The following is a 20,069-nucleotide window of genomic DNA, read 5'->3' as shown; positions in this document are numbered from 1 at the left end:
TCGATATGGATATTGTATTCCAACAAGATGGAGCACCACCACGTTACTCCAGACAAGTAAGAAACTATTTGGATACCACTTTTTACGGTCGTTGAATTGGCCGTCGAGGTCCTACAGAATGGCCAGCCCTCTCGCCAGATTCGACAGCTTTGGACTTTTTTATGGGACTATTTAAAACAAAAGGTATAAGAAACTGAACTTTCTTCGAAATTGGATATACGGCAGAGAATAATGAATATTTGTAGAGATATTGACTGTGTTCGAAAATGTTCGGCGTGAAATATCGACTAGGCAGTTCATATGTCAAAAAGTTCAAGGTAACCATTCCGAGCATCTTCTGAAATGACCTCAAGCTTATTACCTCATATTATGTAGTTAAATGTCAATGCAATTATTAAGTTCCGCCATTTTGTAGTAGCCGAAATATTGACATTATATTCTAGGGTTGTGAAGCATTCGTCAGGAGCTTCAAAATGATAGCGCCCAGTCGCCTTCTTGAAAGTTTCATCTGTCAGTTTCATTTTAAGATAAAGTATTCATGCATTAATTTCAATATCCAAAATTTCAATTTTTTGAGTTGACCTGTTCAAAAAAAAACAAGCGGGGGACATTAAAGAAATGCACGGTATATTCGGATCATTGCTGAATCCGCATCAATAATAATGTAATTTTCAATATTGTATGAACTTCCTCAGGGTAGAATAGTATTTTTTGTATTATTTTTTCTCAATGGCTTACTTTTATTTCAATGATTTTCAGCCTATGGAGAGAGGCAGAGTTCTCAGAAGACCACATTTCCTGAGTAACGCCAACACAGCCTTGCAATTCTTAACTTCGAAACGGATCAAACTAGTCAACATAAATGCCAGCGACCTGGTGGACGGGAGACCACCAGTCGTCCTTGGACTAATTTGGACGATTATTTTGTATTTCCAGGTGGGAGGAACTTTATTTTTTTCTTTTTGTTATGCTTCGAAAAATCCAGTTCAACCTAGCGCAATAATTTTTTCATTTTATCAAAGATACCCTTTGATTAATAATTTCTGTGAATAATTGTTATTACATTGCGTTGGGTTGAATTTGAGAACGTTGCTAATATTAAAAAAATCAGTTATGATCTACTTTTTAACCCGTAGATCCTTATACTTAGAAGTAGTTCGACTTGTGAAATTCATGAGAATTGGTCCAGAAATACATGAAATACATTAGTGAAAAATATGCCCATAATGATTTCAATAGATTTTTCGTAAGATATTTCCAAAATTATTAAGACATTTTTTATTTGATATAATTGTTTTTTGTTTTGAAGTTATCAAATTTTACATACTTACAACATTAGCAGCCCTACCTTCAATCCAGGTTTTGAGCTTAGGAAAGAAAAGTTGTATTGCACTTCGGTAAAAAAATCTATTAAAATCTCTGTATTTCCGTTAATCAGCTGTCGGCCCCATACGAACGACAACTCTCAAAAGTCGAAACTTGTGCCAGCTGAAGACTAACGAGGTCTTAACTCTTAACGTGTGATTTCTAATACGGGTTGGACGGTAGAAAGTGAAAATCGATCGTCCCGCTTTGCGGTTCGAACCACCGATTCGCACAGCGGTAGATTGAGTGAGTGGAGCAAACCACACACGTCAACCCACCAGGCTACCGTCTCACCTGTCGTGAAATGAATGTTTACGTTTAGACCAGTGGTTCTGAACCGGTGGTCCGCGGACCACTGGTAGTCCTGGAAGCATCCCAAACGGTCCGCGGAGCCATCCTTATAAATATGTTAGATGAATCGACACGATGCCATGCGACCCGCCGCCAAAATGTTACTATTTTCTCAAGAACTTGAAACGATATATTTTGCTTATTTGGTCGATTTTTTGCGCAACTGAACAAATTAAAATTTCTACTGCAAGGGTCGAGAAATTTGAAGTTCCAAGACATGAGCAATATTTTTGTTTATGAAGATAAAATCAGTGCGTTTGGCGCTAAAATTGAGCTATGGATCAACAAGGTCGAAAGTAATAACTTTTGTGTGTTTGATAAGCTCAATCAAATTATTGATGGACAGAGTGCTGGAATTAAAGGAAAAATACAAAAGAACATATTACATTACAAAACTTAAAAATTGAATTCAATCGTTATTTTCCCGACCGCGAGGATGAAAGTATTCAAAAACTGATCCGCAATCCATTTATTGTAAACGTTTCTGAGGTGCCTGATGGAGTTCAAGAAAAAGTAATTGATATGCTACTTGAGAGATACATTCGAATCAGGACTCAATCTTGAAGAATTTTGGAGCCAAAAGGCAATTTCTTTACCAAAACTTCGAGACATTGATATTGGTTACCTAACTTTATTTTCTTCGACATATCTATGTTTTCGGCGCTTCTGATTATTGAAAACTAGCACCGAAATCGGTTGGATGCCACTGCTGATATGCGTTTAAGTTTAAGTAACACTGAATCAAGGATTCAGAATTTAGCAAAGAGTATGCAACCACAAAAGTCGCATTAATTTATAATGCAATTTTTGTTACAGTTACAGATTTTACCTAATGATTGAAGACATGAATCAGAACAACCATTCCATTTATTTACTCTACTGTAATGTATTTAATTGTAGTTACCGTATGGTACTTTATATCAACTAAAAACCAATTAACCAACTTGGTGGTCCATGGCCCCGAATGACTATAAGGTTAAGAACTACTGGTTTAGACCATGTCAATCTATATCTCATACATCATTTTGAAGTAGACTGTCACGAAATTTTGTTCATCGTCTAGTGGCGTAGCTAGACAAGGCGACTGGGACAGCTCACAAATGATAACATCCGTTGATTTAATAATGAACACTACCTACACAGGCACTTAATTTGTTTTTAACAACGAGTAACTTCGAGAAGTAAAAAAATAAATCTGATTATGCTGAAGAAGTATTCACATCACAGTAAACCGAAAATTAATTTTGTTTTCCAAGATTATGAATATCAGCAAGTGGTGTTTCATAAACAACATATTTAAGGTGTGCCCAAAAAGGAAAGCTAATAGTTGAATACGGTGAATTTGTAAACCATTGAATTACTTCCGATTCTGAAACTAAATAACCGTTTCGATATTAGTTTTCAGTTGGTCCGTAAATGGAATGAAATTCGTACATCCAGATACACTCTATTTTCAATAAATAAAGGACAAATGATATTTAAAATAATACCAGACTAAATATTACTTTTTAAAGATATTTTTGTATTTATATGCACTCGTTGGAAAATATGCGGGTTTTCATAAATCCGGTTGTAAAAATTCAACATTTTTGTGTTCACCGGTCTTTCCTGTCATATCATTTCCTGCAGGTGGAAATTTTTGATTGACACCCTATATTAGTTCCCCAAGATTTGGTGAAGTACGTGAAGAGGAGATATTTCGCTTATTGTTTAGTTTCAAGTCACTTCCGGTTGCACCTGAAATGGTGACAGATTTAAATTTTCAAATATTACACCCTATATTTCTAACATTTTTGTATTCCTCAAATATTTTCGAAAAAGAATGTGACATTTCGGAAAATGTTCATGTCTCCTTCATTTTTTTAAACATTATGTGGCCATGATTGAACGTAAACTGATTTAAGGATCTCAGATCTCAGGAAATTGCCATTTCAAAGTTTCAGTGACAGGTATATTATGAATAGAAATGAGTTGGCAAAATTACCTTTTCGTTTCCATAGACCTTTTTTTTAAATTTCACCTTCCACGATCTGACGAAAATAAAGATTTTGATAATCATGACGTTATACCTTTTATTACAGGAATATGTGAAAAGATAAGATAAGAACAGAATACCAAATACACTGAGATCTATATTCACACATACAAAACCCAACAGCATATAATAAAGAATGAAAAATTGCATTTATAAGATGCCTTGTTCTTGTAGTAAGGAGTTATATTGGTAAAATTTCAAGACCATTGAAAATGCATGAGAATGAACATCAAAATTATCAGAAATAGACGATTAAAAAATCAAAATTGTTTTTTGTTTACAATCAGACGGTGAACACCGAGTTGAATAGAACAAAACGAGAATGATTGCCAATGAACCCTACTTTCAAAGATATAAGCTTAAAGAATCAGTGTATATTGTTAGGAATTTGTTTGTTAGGAATTGTTACCGTGTTATGAATCACACGTTAAAAGGTAAGACCTCGTTATTCGTTAGCTCGCACAAGTTTCTCAACTTCTGAGAGTTGTCGTTCGTATCGGGGCGACAACTGATTAACGGAAAAACAGATTTCAGACAGAACAGATGCCTGGATAAAAGTGTATGTCTTCAGAAAAAAGATAGTGGCGTATTTGTAACATAGGAATATCAGAGAACACCTTATACTACATCGAATGTTTCAGAAGTCAATCGACAAAATTGACACAATTCACATTTTAAAACTCGTTTGACATCTGTCGAAGACTCTCGAAAATTGAAAGAACCAAAAAAACTTCATTACATTAGATTTTTTCCAATTTTGAAAACGATGGAAGATTTTAGTCTTCAAAACTTTAGGAATAAGTTTCCGGTAGGAAACATTATTAAGTACGTTCCTCTTTGTGAAAAAAACTTTGAATTTACACAGTACCTTATCCGTAGTAAACTGAAAAGTTTACCTTATTTACACCTGAATACAATTTTCTTCGAAGATTTTTACTTTTTGAAATTATGGAAGGCGACAATACCCAAAAAGGTCGATGACACTCTGATTTCCTAGCTGTCTTTTATTTTTACGAACTATTTTGGAAAACTGGATATTTTATTCGATCAAACAATACTAATTTTTTTTACAACTGAATTAGAAATAAGAACATTAAATAAGTATTACGAAGAAAAATACTGCGGTGGATATTATCATTGGCAAACCCATACTCACCAATGGTGCGTGGTGGTAGTATTGGTTGGATTGAATTTCAATATTTGTGGGTGATTAAGAATAGCTAGCCAGATTTTAGTCTTCCTTTCTATTTTGTCTCTGTGTTCATGAATTTCTATTGCCTTTCTTCATAATTTTAGGTTTCTTTGAATGAGATAATGTGAGTGCCTTCTTTGAGAGCATGTTCGGCTACAACTGATGTGTCGGTTGTATTCAGAGAGCAGGGTATCTATTCTTTTGTTCGCGGTTCCAGTGAAAATATGTCCGCAGCTATAGGGGAGCCGGTATACCCTCAGCGATGCTAAAGGCTCTCTGGGGTCCTGAACTGCCCTTAGTCTCTCTCTGCTAATTTTCGTTGGCCTGAATATTGCTTTCACGTTGTGATTCCCCTTAATTTTCCCAATCCTGTTTGTAACATTTCCTATCTAGGAAAGGAAAGCTTTTCCCCACGTCATATCGCCCGCTAGAAGTCTACTTCGCTGTACTCTTTCCTTTGAAGTCATTTTTCAGATGAGACTCTTAGGTTCACAAACGCATCGGGCCCGCTCCGTCGTTAGGATCATTTCTCTCTTGTGTCGTGGCTACCGGTTGGAGTTCATCTTCAGATAGGTACATATCTGAGTGCGTTGATTTTCTGTACACTATATGACCCAATGTATAACTTCCACGAATGTTCACAAGAGCATGACAAAAATACGTTTAGTTACTCTTCACCGTCCTGTCAAACCACAAACGTATTTTTTTAAGGACAAAACACAAGCACTACAGGGAAATCCTCAAGGCGCCCTAAGAGCGCTGCTTGTGCGATTTGAATCGCTGGAGATTAAATTCATTTGGAGAAACGTCCTCAGGAAGTTTAATTTCACATAAACGTAGTTCTTCAGGTGAAAGAGTTCGTAAAACAATGAAATTCGAGGTGTACTGAGTTGAACCTCAAAACGATGAGTAGTCACATTCCGTCGCGAATTTCTGATATGTACCGCTCTTGGTGGAATCAAATATTCCAAGTCACTTGAACACTTCCTGTGGAAGTATCTATAGAAGACAGACAAACCTCCAACCTTTCTTCGATGGTCCAGACTATTAAGGTTGCAAGTGATGTTCGCATCTCCAATAAAGTGTATGGCTCTTTTCTGGATGGAATCCAGCAGCTTCAGGGTATACTTAGGGGTGGAGCTCAGTACTCTGACCTGAGCTTTATAAAGCATTACAAGTTGCTGAGGTGTGTACAGTTTTCTGGTTCGGAGCAGTGTTCCAAGCTTTTGAGAAGCGGCTTTTGCAATTCCTGCGACATGATTGTACCAAGACATATTGGTGTCCATTCTAACCCCCAACAAACTTATCGAAGCAGGAAGTGGAATTGTTTGACCTGACGGATCAAAGACATTTATCTTTTTTGGAAAAAACCGATGCCTGGGTTTTTGTGTCATTGAATTGAACCTGGTTACTGTCACCACAATTCGAAATTACTTCTAGATCCTCATTAAGTTATGCAACCTCCTGCTGCCGGTGAAGATGTGCATCATGAATGTAATGCAGCCAACAATATGGTTCCATGGCAGCTCTGGGGCTCGTTCAAATTTTTCCATTAAAAATTCAACAACACCGGAGTTAACGCATTGTCCATTGGGGTACCATCCGTTTACTCGTGAAAAATACCATTCAACTGGAAATACTCGGGTGATGAACAATGAGCGAACACGGCGGTTATATCTCTTGGAGATACTTCGCCAATTAGCCAGCCAGAACTATCCTGTACGAGACCACGTGGAAATTCACTAGTATGTTCCCTGAACTGAAAAAGAAATGTGCCGAGTCCTCAGTAAGTGACTCAGAGCGGATTTAAAGATTTTTTTTTGTTTTTTTCGAATTGGCGAAGATCATATCACTCGAAAAACGATAATAAAATTATTATTCTTCAACGGAAAATGGCTTTCAACGAGAAATCTGACATTTTCCATACCTAATATAATGAAATTTTTTACTTCCGTTTACATCACCAATTTCAATTTTTTTTTCTGGGTATTGTTTTCGCACATCTCACGAGGAAACTTTTTAATACAAAACAAAATGTACATAACACAGATGATCTCCGATTGTAGTTTGATCAGACCTATCCTTGAATTTCACTCATCGATGAGTCCATAACTAGAAGTATTTTGCTATTAGTTGCTAAAAAGTAAGAAGCTCGTTTGTATTTTTGATCAAATCGAGATCTAAGCATTGCACCCTAAATATAGAATTTCCAATTTTAAAAGCTTCGTAATAAGGATGCAGAAATTTTACTAGTGGTAAGTACTTTTGAGTTACACAAGCTTGTAGTATTTTTTTTTAAACTTTATGATTTTATATAAAAAAGTGGCACTAGATTTCAGGAAGAAATGAAACTCACTTAATTCAATAGTAACAATTATATACCAAATAATAGTTTCACGACAATATTGCACACATAACTATTGACCATGTAGAGAAGGATTTCTAAATTGATGCAAGTGAAACCATAGTTAACTCCTGTGTAAACACTATTCACCGTTATTAAGTCGGTTGAAAAACGCTCAACCTTTGGGAAAGAGGATTAGTGTTATAAAACCAGATTTGTTTTGTCTGTTATATAATTAACTTATTCTTGAACTTGTTAATTCAAAAAAGAAACGAAATGCCTGGAATAAAGGTGAGACCTTGGTTCTTGCTTGACCTAATGAAAAAGGCAAGTGATAGTTGATAATATGAGAAATAATTTGGATTGGGGGATCATTTTCTTATTTAGTAGAGCCAAAAATGGCTACATAATTGAAACACACCAGAACTACAACACTTCTTGACGCACTTTTCACTAACCAAGTTGGCGTCATCAGGATATGAACTATAGTATACTATTAAGTATAGTAGTAACTACAGAAATAATTTTCTGAGAAGGAAATCAAAATTTCTATTTGTTTTTCTGGGGATTTTCACAATCTGTAAGAATAAAAACTGTAATGGATGTTACCGTGTAAATCCAGTAACTTGTCTTCAGCTTGTATTCTTATACGTGTGAGAAATGTACTGAAAACAGCTCCTGGATCGTACTCCAGTCAAATTGCAACAGACTAATATCAGAGAATGTACAAAAGTCAATTATCAACATTGACATATTTCACATTTGTGAACTCATTTGATTTCATTTGGAATTGTTTCAAAATAAAACGAATCGAACTGCAAGTTGTATTCGATATTTTCAAATTCTGAAGATGTAGACATATTTTGGCCTCCAAAACGTTGAGATGAATATTTTTTCAATTTCTTAGCTATTTTTTATTAGTGAAATTATCAAATAAGATCATTACCTTCAACTCGATGAAGTGATGAAAATGATGAAAAAATTGAAGGCCACCAAAACAGATTTCTACAGCAATAAAACGCTTCTTTTCAAAATCGATAAAACTGACAGACATGAAATCAACATCCTGTGCCATCATTCTTGAATCGTTCGGTACTCTCGGGCCTAGTTATGCATCATTCTCACAATCACTATCAATCTCCTAAATAAATCATACCAATAGAATCGAATATAAAATATGATTGTGACTAAACATTGGAACTCTGCAAAGGTGCTCTTACGGACATTCACAAGTTCAATTTGATAGAATGATTATGTCCGTGGCTACTGAGACTGAGACAACTCAAATGAATATGTAAATCAAATGAAACTCACCAATACAATGAACAGATACAAGAGACCATATCAATAAATTTTTGGGGAATTATTTTCGATGGAATACTGATAAATAGTACATTTTACTTCATGACAAACAATTCGATTCCATGCAGTGAGTATATCTTCCAATCTAGTATATCTTGTTGATCTCCTGATGACGCCAACTTCGTTCGTGAAACTCGTAAAACAGTACTGGTGTGTGGGAGCAGTGTTTTATGGATCAACATATCAATATAGTAGGGGAAGCGCCTCTCCAGACCGTCTACAGTCCTCTACTTTTTGTCATCACCCAGTCGACCAATCAGAAGCTACAGCTGCTGCGCACGGTAGCTTCTGATTGACCCATAGGCGAAGCCATAAGAAAATCCAAGTGACGGGGCGAAGTCGCGAGGGGGGGCGAGTGTAGGGGGCCCAGGAACGAAGCCATAAGGGGGCCCAAAGTGGAGGGGATGAAGCACTAAGAGGACCCAAATGAAGGGGACAGCGTGGTCTGAAGTAAGAACAATTTAAATTTCCCGCTGATGACGAAAAGTGGACGGTCTGAAGAGGCGCTATACCTACTCAAGATATATGTTTCTGAAATGATGATGATATTATAAATAATGTAATAGGATGTTAGTGATATAAAAATTGGTTGATTTTATAGTGAGACTCAGTAAGGTACCTAACAATATTCTTAGTAATTTTTCTCCTAAGCTATTGTGAAACTATTCATGCCGCAAAAAAGGTATTTATAGAAAAAAGGAATTGAATACTTCATATGTGAAATATACGAATAGTGAAAGAAAGGTATATAAGTAAATATGCTCAATGAGTGAAAATACTTTCCAGTGAGTGGATTTTAGAACCTCAATCTCATTCCAACTCATGTTACATGCTCGTAGAATTACCAAGGTCATTTAACGTTGAAATATACTTCAATAATATTGAATTTAATGTTTATAGCACTTATGAAAACTATTCAAAGTATCATATGTGAGTTATACACTATTTTGACAATTTTGGAAACGAATCATTTTATATGTGCATTATTCTCATAAATTTGAATCAAAAGCAGGATATGACCGTTTCATAATGCCGTTTTGAATTTTGATAAATCCAAGCCCGCCTAAACATTTCAGCGAAGACGAACTCAAAATTCGTGTAATGAATCATTCTTCCTCAAATAATATTGTAATTTCAAAGACAATTAGTAAGCTGTCGATATTGTTCATGATCGCGAGACAAAATTTGCTTTCAATACAATGGATGGGTATGTTTTAATGGTTAAAAATACCAAATTCAATAGCATGCAAATTGATGAGTTCAATTTCTCATGCGAAAGCCGTATATCATACGAAAAAATCAAAAGACCAAATTCTCGCCAGAAAGTAACAGATAGTTCAGAAATTATTTTTTCTTAGAAAAAATCAGTCTGCTTATTGCATATGTTCGTTTATAGATTGTATTGGTGAAGTAAAACAAAAAATATTATGTTAATACTACTTATTTCGATGAGCTACTTTTTACGAGTATTTAACGTCATTCACCGAATGAAGTGCTGAAAAGGCTCACGACTATTTTCCATTTTAACATATCAAACAGAAATGAATAGTGAAAGTTTTTCATCGATTTATTTAATGATAAAAAATTCAGTCATATTTATCAGTGAAAATATTCAATTCATTACAAGAATGATAAACAAGATGCAATTGGACCAACTTGATGTCTATTTGGTGTTATGCAAGTCAGTAATGAATAAATGAATAATGAAGTATAAATGAATCAGTCCTTACATTACATTTCCAAATGTTAATTAATACCCTGAAATAAGACTATATGAATTTACTCCTACATCTCAGCTTTCATTAGTTTTTGAACTTTTCACTGTAAATTTTTCCCTGAAACCTATTATACTTATGAAGTATCCTTTCTTTCCCCAGATCGAAGAAAACAGGAGACAACTCGAATACTTGACGCAGTGGGAGAGTACCAGCAGTTTGGAGAGTGCTGGAACTTCTTCTTCGAAAGACAAATGGAAGCAAGGTGCCAGAAAAACCTTACTCCACTGGGTGTCTAACGCCCTACCAAGCGACTCTGGCATACAAATAAAAGATTTTGGTGCCAGCTGGAGAGACGGTATAGCCTTCCTCGCAATCATAGACGCTATCAAAAAGAATCTGGTCAATATTGCCGAAATGAAAAAAGCTTCCAACAGAGCGAGACTTGAAACAGCATTCGACGTCGCTGAAACCGAACTGGGCATTTCCAGATTGTTGGATCCTGAAGATGTGGACGTACCCAAGCCAGACGAAAAATCCATCATGACTTACGTTGCCCAGTTCTTGCACAAATATCCCGAGCCTAAGAGCACTGGTCCGGACGCCATAGCAGCTATTCAAGAGGAGTATGGCGACCTTCTCTCTTGGTTGATACAGAAAACACAATATCTAGAACACTTGGAACAGACCAACTCGTTGCCTCCGAGTTACAACGAGTACTTGGCTTTCAAATCGGAGGTCGACGATAAAGAAAAAATGTACCGCAAGCTCAAACACCTTTTGGAATCTCAAAGCATAGTGTCCATAGCCAAGGAAAGCTGGATTGATATAAGCAAGCTTTGGAAACAACTTCAGCAACAGCTGTTGCACTGGCTGTGGTTCTTGGACTCGCTCCTACCGGGCGATTTCAAATTTGTCGGGGAATGGTTGGCAGCTGCTGAGAAACTTATTTACTTCGACGAAATTCCCTCGGCCATGAACGAAGAGACAGCCACAATAATCAGCAGGAAGCTCGAAGAGCACAAAGCTTTCTTCGCCGATATGCCAATGGTGCAGCAGAAATTTGCCCAAGCTTGTCAGAGCCCGCTGGCTAGAGAAGTGCCTTCTGAACAGTTGAATAATATGGCTGTTAGACTGAACGACGTTGGAGCTAAAGCTGTTCAACGTAGAGTTAGACTGAAATTCCTTGAACATAAGGTGAGTTAGATTTCGGAAATGGGGGAGACGCCTGATGGGTTACTAAATATTACTACCACTTTTCGTTGATTGAATTTGATGATGATGGTTGAAAAAAAAAACGATATTGCAGTTGCTATTAGTATGATTATTTCATTTCATTTCATCCGGAAATTTGAGTAAAAATCATGTTGAATGTATATCTGTTATTGCGTTGTTTTTTTTGCATTTATTGGAACTGCTCGCACTATTATTACAATGTCAACATAAACATAATCGATCAAGCTGTGAAGAAGCTGAAATTATACACGCTCACCTTTTGAATGATTCCATTGACCAGGTTTAGAGTAAGAGTTCACTAAAAAACCTTTCTCAAAAGTAGTCACCAATTTTTGACATGTAGTCATTGGGCACAGTTGAAGACTGGCTATAAATGATATCATCTGAAGGAACAATTCGTTCAGGAGAGTCTCAACTCCCTACGCTGTAGGTTAATTGACTGACATCTATCAGAAAACAACTACTCCCCTGGCTAATGTCACGAAGGGCGTTGGATTATGTGCGACAGGTTTCAGTGCAGGATTCTTCCCTGAAGTTATTTCTGCATATGCTGTTGGCGATACAAGTGCCGCGATAGATTTTCAATTATTGGAACACACTTGCAAACCGGCTTCGGGCTGTTTGGCCACTCGTCAGTGCGAGGTAGTGTGTATCATCGAAATAAAGTCGATGATTTCCAATAATTGAAAATCAAATTCCTTCAGGGTATCATTTCTTGAAATATGCTGAAGCGGACAACAAACAACAGGTTTTTCATCGCCCCATCTGCCTGTGAACAAAGTAACCAACCGCATGAAATTTGCCCAATTGCTCGTATAAATAAAGAAAACTTTCCACATATAGTCAGTGGGTAGGTATACTTGGCGACTGGCTATAAAACAAATCATCTGAATGAACAATTCGTTCCGGCTAGTCTCAACTTACTACAATGTAGGCTATTGGACTAACACCTATCAGAAAACAACTACTCCCCTGGCTAATACCAGGAAGGGCGTTGGATTATATCCGACAGGTGTCAGTGGAGGTTTTTTCACTGAAGTTATTTCTGCATATGATGTTGGCGATACAACTGCGGCAATAGGTTTTCAATTATTGGAATACACTTGCAGATTGGTTTCGGGCTGTTTGACCAATCGTCTGTGCAACATAAAGTCGATGATTTCCGTTAATTGAAAAACGAATTCGTTCAGAGGATCATTCATTGAACTATGCTGAAGCGGACAACAAACAACAGTTTTGTCATCGCCTCATCTGCCTGTGAATGAGGTAACTAACCTCATATTCGAAATTTGCCCAAATCCTCGTATAAGGAAAGAAAACTTTTCACATATAGTCAGTGGGCATACTGATTGAAACTGGCCTGAACGGATTGTTCCTTTAGATAATTTGCTTTAGATGAGTTGCTGCGAAGTTTTCAACTTCGCAGCAACTTTCAATACTTCAAAAAGCTCACAGATCAGACCGTCTCTCTGAGGTTGATAGATTCTATTCAGAAAAGACTGACTGAAGCAAACTTCAAAGCCTGAAATATCGGAGAAAAGTTAGGGATCTTTTTCCCCTATAGAAAGGGTTCGACTGACTCAGCTTGTATTCCACCAAGATAATTCTTTCAACTCGAACTACGATTTTCCGAACGGTTTTCTGGAATTCCATGTATTCCATGCATCACTATGAAAAAGTGGTAGCAAAGATGTATCGTGTTTCATTGTCTAATCTCCATATCAAAAAATATAATTGCTATTACAGAATTTGTAATTTTTTTTCGATCACAATTAGGTTTGAAATAATATTTTCTGATATCCAAATTGTGGAGTGGTGTAGTACACTTTATATAACCACGCCTCTCTAGTTGAATCTAAGCGCGAATAAATTTTCTTCATATTTTCCGTTGTCTAATTAACAATTCCATTTCAGTGTTGCCTTATTGCATTTTTGCAACTAACTGAGACCAAACTCAAGAACTGGACTGCTAAGTATGGCCGTACAGATAGAGTTATCCAATTACTAGAACAGTACCGCAATTTCGTGTCGAAAAATCACATTTTCCAAGAATTCAACAAAGCCTTCATCGATATGCAAGCGGTCATAGAAGAATACAAAAGAGACGGAAATATAGGTAAGTGAACAAATATGCGCTAAATGAAATTAAATGAAACTAAATTATCTGTTACACTACTATCTATCGCTAGTCCGCTTATTGGTTTTTATTTCGAAGCGGGGAACTTGTGTAAAGTTTCATTGAACTTTTTTCAGCCAGACTATTCTACTAGATTACAGTAAAAAAAGTCAGTGATAGTAACTCTTAAATAGTATGCATTGAACTGATATATTGATGATCAGCTTAATGTTCTTCATTGAAAGTATAATATTGAATTGGAAGCTTGATGTGGAGAAACGGTACTGTCAATTCATATTTCTGAAGTATTTTAAATTCTTACAGTTCATTTCAATTTGGGAGGAGAATGAAATGCATTATATCCCCACCAAAATCATTCTTTTCGCTGTTACTATTTCACTTAATAAAAGTTTGGAATGTCTGCCATGTAGAATGAAATTCCCACATAAATTTCACTAAGTTGGAGATTATTCAACTGAATGATTTGAATGTATATGAACTATCAACGATTTCTACATATACACTCGTCTGATCTACAGCTAAAATAAAGTTTGACATTAATGAGATAGAAATTTCGTCCTTCATAATCAACGAGGAAATTAATAAAATATCAAAGCTTTCTATAATATTACCCAAGCTCCATCTAAACCCCTCAGTTCGATAATAAGACTTTAGCTATAAAAAATATGCATTCCATGAAATTGCGATGTTTCTCCAGATGCATCTAACATATAAATTTAATTCTAGATAAATCAGATATCGCTGAAATTGACCTATTCATGCGAGACATTGCCGAACGTTGGAAGAACGTTTCCATGGAACTCAGGTGTGTCCAAAGTATGCTGGAAGAAGTGGTTGCTTATTGGAGACGGTGGGACACATTGTCAGTGGACTTCGAGAAATGGTTGAAACAAGCTGAAAGTTCTATGAATCTACCAGAAGAAAGAAAAATGGAATTTTTTCAAGATATCAGTGTTTGGAGAGACAACTACCAACTACTAGGAGATACGGTTAGTTTTCTCATCGCTACGTGCGAGAGTCAAATAGCTCTCCAACTCAGAGACCAATACCAAGCGATGACGGAAAAATGGGACAAAATATATCCTCACGTCAACAAATACAGTCACGCCGGTGATATTTTGAGGAATCGCAAAGATTTCAGAGCTGGAGTCGAAGTTCTCTCAAACTGGCTCAGAAAAGCTGAAGACATTCTAAATACTCCCAGCTTAGGTTCGATGGAAAGAATAAAACAGCACACCCAAAAATTAATCAAGCTGCAAGGAGAAGTCGAAGAAATCGAAAATCTATTCAAGAACATCAGCAAAGCCTTTCAGACGCTGATCCAAGATTTATCTAGAGAAGAAGTGGACAAGATGATGAACACGCTGAAGCAAGAAAAAGAAACGTTAGTGAGAGTGAGAGCTCTTATTCCATCACAAATACACTTGTTCAATCAACTATTAGTGCAGCAGGAATCCCTAGAAGCCGGGCAGAGGGAAATAAACACATGGCTTGACAGCGCTGAGACGCTCCTCAGCAGCTTGAACCTCGAGGGCGACAAAGAGCAGCTGAAGGAACAGATTGACAAACTGAAGCAGTTTTTCACCAGAACGCTGTACTACAGATCGATGTTGGACAGTAAAAACAAAGTTATGAACAACATCATCAAGTCGGTAGATCAAACCAAGAACACGGATGTAGCTCACATGACTGCCAAAATGGAACAACTCAATGACCGATTCGATTACGTAACACAGAACAGTCAACTCTGGGAGCAGAAGCTCCAGGAAGCAGTACGTTGTTGGTATAACTTCTCTGAATGCGAAAAGGTAATCGCAAACTGGCTCAACCAAGCCGAAAAGCTGACCCTGGAGAAGAGGATAGACAGCAAGGAAACAGTGGAGAAACACAAAAACTTTTTTCAGTCAGTAAACGAAAGATGGATCCACGATTTGGTCCAAAGCGCGCAGGATTTGTGCACGTGTCTGCCTAAAGAGCAGCACGCTCCTATACTGGCATCGGTGGACCACCTGCAGCACAAATGGAAGGAAGTATTGTCTTTTGCTCCTTTACATCTAATGCGACTGGAGTTCAGGCTGGATGAAACGACCTTCAACTACTATATTAAGGAAATCGAGAAAGAAATCACTAGCGAGCAAATGTCGTTTAGCAGACAAGAAAACGTAGAAGCTATCCTCAAGAGAAACAAAGAATTCTTTTCCACTCGTGGTCCCTTGACAGAGACTCAACGTAGTTTAGACAATTTGATGAAGATTTCCGAATTGTACACCAAGAACCACCCACAAGACCTCAGCGTGCAGGAAGCAGCCGAAAGAGCTCAGCAGCAATGGAAGAACGTTAGTACCAAGGTCGAGATGTTAGTGAGACAGCTTACCAAAATTCCCGAGAGGTGGCAAAGTTATCATGAAAAGTTCAACGAGCTCAGCAAGTGGATGGATGCAGTCGATGGCGCTTTGAAGAATATTTTGAACGACGTCAATTCTATGGAAGAGTTCGAACGCGAGAAGGCGGTGTTCCAGGTAAGTTATAATATTTCGTGTTGACTGTTGGAACAGCTCATGGTTAATGATTATTTTTCAATGTGCTGCTCTGTGGTCCAGTTGAAACAGCTTATGGTAATATTTATCTCACCACTGAATGTTAGAACGTTTGATATATTCATTTTCACTGTCTTTTCCCCATATTATGACGAAAAAATCATTCTAGTCATTTTTTAGATTTCATTTTTATCTCGAAAGACGATGTTTATATTACAGTATCGCAGAAAATCACAAAGTAGTCATGCTTGCGCACTAAAAATTGTTATTTTCATATAATTGATATCTATAGTATTAGGCATATTATGCATTCTCATATACGAAATGGAAAATTTTTCGGATATCATTTAATGGCACTTTACCGTGATTTATTTTTCAAATCACTTGATAAAGCTACTTTAGCGAAACATGTTGTGATACATATTTTTCAAATGAAGTTTGTGGAGATCAAATCTAAACATCCGAAATGTAAAGGGAAAACTTTTTAGGAGAAATAGTTTTCTGGCAAAATAAAAGCTTCATACTTCTCCATCAATAAATGAAAAATATCAAAAACTTTTTGTAATTCAATGTTCATATGGAAGTATTTGTTTCGAAAGGGTTTTTTATCATCGTGTAATTCAATGTTCATTCGAAAGTAGTTGTTTTGTAAGTGTTTTTCTTTCAGTTAGTATCTGAAAAAACTTTTGTGCATCTAATACGTAGCTTTATAAACAGTTTTTATTGTGATTATTTTTGTTCCTTCCTTTCAAAGTTTCCCACTTTTTTGTTCAATGATGGAGAAGCAGAAAGCCAAAAAGCTTTTTCTAACACGCTTTTATTAGTTTCACCTGTATGTATGTATTTATGTTTATTTGTTTGTAACTCTTAAGGTCGGGATCTGTATTGGACATAATTATCGATATTATTTCTTGATCTATTCGCGGGCAGATGGCGCTGTACGTAACCTCCTTGATATAAGTCGAACTCACTTTACATGTATTTCTTCATTTGAAAAAAGCATTTTTTTCATCAACACGCGCACCTGCTGTCATATTTGTAACCCTCCTTTGCGCGCCTGCTGCCTTCCTTGAGCTTGGTAGCTGATTTTCAGGCTCCCTCTCCGGAATCGAAAAATGTCAATGGTCTTTTTTTTCTAAATAATATACGGCTGAATGATCCCAAAGTTTAGAAAATTATAGTTCAAAAAGACTAAAAAACACGCTTTTGTAGCATACGAAACTGAAAAATGAAAAACATAAGTAGTTTAAAAAAACTAAAAAACACGCTTTCAAAGAACATCGAACTAGAACGTTAAAAATAATTTTTTTAAGTGAGCTTGAAACAACGAAACAAAACGAACGAAAAATACTAGTATTACTGTGAAAAAAGCGTGGGTGCTTTGTGCCATATATTTTGTATATCAAGCGCCCGTCGCTTTTTCCACAATAATACTAGGTATTTTTCGTTCGTTACTGTTTTAAGCTTATTTGAAAAAAAATATTTTTAACTTTTCAGTTCGATGTTCTTTGAAAGCGTGTATTTTCATTTAACTATATTTATTTTTTCACAGAACTGTTTACAGAATCACAATTTTGTAACCTGAATTGAGTTGTTTTTGTAATAACTAGTGATGGACACTCAAATATATCAAATATTAGGTATTATTCTTGTGAATTTATTATAGTACCAAAAAGTTTACGACAAAATTCACTGACTTGATTACTGTAAACTTCTAGCTCATGCATTTGAATGCAGTATATACTTTATGATCATAGAAGTCGTTTTATATAGGCAACTATAATGAGGAAAAAATATTTGTTTTTTAAGTCAACAGTTTGGCAATACTTAAATCATTTGAAACATATTTCTGTATACGCAGAACAACTTATTATTTTGAAATGCAGTGTCTGCTAATGCTTTTGAGTTATTAGAAGTTTTTCGTGTAACAAGAGGAAACATGTCGGATCAACGTTTGCCTTTGCTTTCTGAATTTTTTGACCTTATTGAATAATCTTGAGTTCTAGTTCAGTGCATTTCTCTCATAGTGTGAAAGTAGTATTTTCCATTGTTGTTATTTCATAATTAATTGAGAGATTTTGTAACTACATGAATATTCTTCATATTTTATTTGTACTCAAAAAAATTACTGCTTCCATGAAATTGTTTTCAATGAAAGCCTTTTATATTCTCAAATAACCGGCATATTTTCTGTTCTTTTTCGAATTTTTTCTGTTCTACGTTTGTTTCAAAGTGGTTGATGATGTTTCATGGTGAATTTTATTAGTTCGGACTAATATGATTCTACTACGATTTGAAATTTTTGAAAGAACGAATAAAGTTAGAATGAATGGCAATAAAACCAGAAAGGAAAATACAATAAAACGAATAAAATAATCAAGATACAAAATGAAAATGATTACAGAGTAAAAAGAAATAAACAAGAATAAAAATGAAAATAAGCAAAACATCAAAAATAAATTTAAAAATAAAAACGATTTCAAACCAAGTTTCTTCACGACGTTTCGATTATTAGTACCCACAAACGTCTTCGCATGATGACTCGATGATGACTCATGGAACTATGATTGCAAATGTTTCACAAAACCAATTCGAAAATGAAATTTTATCAGGTACAATGGATTCAAACGTTAACATGCATAGTTTTAATTTCAATCCTGTTACACCAACCGAGGTCTTCAATGTCATTACTGAAATTAAGAATAAAAATTCCACCGGAACGGACTGCCTTACTACAAGAATAATCAAATATATAACTGAATTCATCTGTGAACCACTGGCATTTATAATCAATAAATCTGTTGAGGACGGAACGTGTCTAGACCCACTAAAAATTGGAAAAATAATTCCCTTATACAGGAAAAATAACCCCCTTAATTATAGACCAGATAATTATAGAACAGTAACCATTCCCAGTGTGTTGGCAAAGGTAATTAAAAAAAGTATCTGTAACAAATTATTATTTCCTTTTTTTTGGTGAAACACAAAATAATCAGTAAATATCAACATGGATACTGCCCCGGTAAGTCGACTGAAGGAACGGCTGCAACTTTTGTGGAGCATATTTATAATGGTATTGACAAACGGATCAGTTTTGGTACCACTGATTTTTCTGATTTATATCAATGATTCACCTCAACATCTAGGTACATCAATAAAACTTTTTGCCGATGATACTGCAGTCTCAGAAGGAGCTGATAGTCCTGCGGAACTATAGTCGAAACTGAACAGAATAAGTCGTAAATTTACGAAATGGTGTCACAAATAAAGTTATAGACAATGCCGACAAAACGGTGTTAGTTCAATTCTTCAACCGAAGACACTTAGAGCCTATACAGGTTGATATAAATAATGTCACTATTTATCACTATCTAATATCACTATTATGTTTGCAAGAGAATAAACACCAGTTTTTACGCATTGGTATAACTTAAAAAGGTTATGAATGAAGAGCATTTGTTGAACATTTACAATGCGATGGTTTATTCAGTACTATCTTACAATGTGCTTTTGGGGGAGAAGGGATTAACATCAGTCGATCATTCATCTTTAAAAAAAGGATAATACGTATGTTGTATGGTAATCGACACACAGATTCCTGTGGACCCTTTTTTAGATAAAAAAAATTTAACGCTACCATCTATAAATAAATTTATAATTGTCTACTTTTTGTAAAAAATAAGGAGTCTGAGTTTGAAACTAATTCAAAGTGTCACAATCACCCAGTGAACTGTAATCTCTATGTTATTTATTTACTTCATATTATAGATCAACCATTTTTTCTCACTTGACGTT

At 35.8% G+C, this 20,069-nt stretch overlaps 1 protein-coding gene across 8 annotated transcripts in view; it reads left to right on the top strand.

Annotated features, from left to right (window-relative positions):
• Positions 1-20,069, top strand: part of Msp300 (Muscle-specific protein 300 kDa) — a 409,159-nt gene that overhangs the window by 191,217 nt on the left and 197,873 nt on the right. For all 8 annotated transcript variants that reach the window (XM_074174300.1, XM_074174298.1, XM_074174299.1 and 5 more), the window contains exons 5-8: positions 760-936; positions 10,527-11,561; positions 13,515-13,716; positions 14,464-16,256. In XM_074174300.1, the coding sequence (XP_074030401.1) occupies positions 760-936; positions 10,527-11,561; positions 13,515-13,716; positions 14,464-16,256 (3,207 nt within the window). The remainder of the gene's footprint in view (positions 1-759; positions 937-10,526; positions 11,562-13,514; positions 13,717-14,463; positions 16,257-20,069) is intronic.

This window comes from Leptinotarsa decemlineata, unplaced genomic scaffold (assembly GCF_025532065.1).
Source record: "Leptinotarsa decemlineata unplaced genomic scaffold, Ldec_3_MD MMD2_P_RNA_scaffold_12, whole genome shotgun sequence".
Classification (NCBI taxonomy): Eukaryota; Metazoa; Arthropoda; class Insecta; order Coleoptera; family Chrysomelidae; genus Leptinotarsa; species Leptinotarsa decemlineata.
The sequence above is the reverse complement of the archived record's forward strand: the minus strand, read 5'-3'. Positions and strand labels throughout refer to the sequence as shown.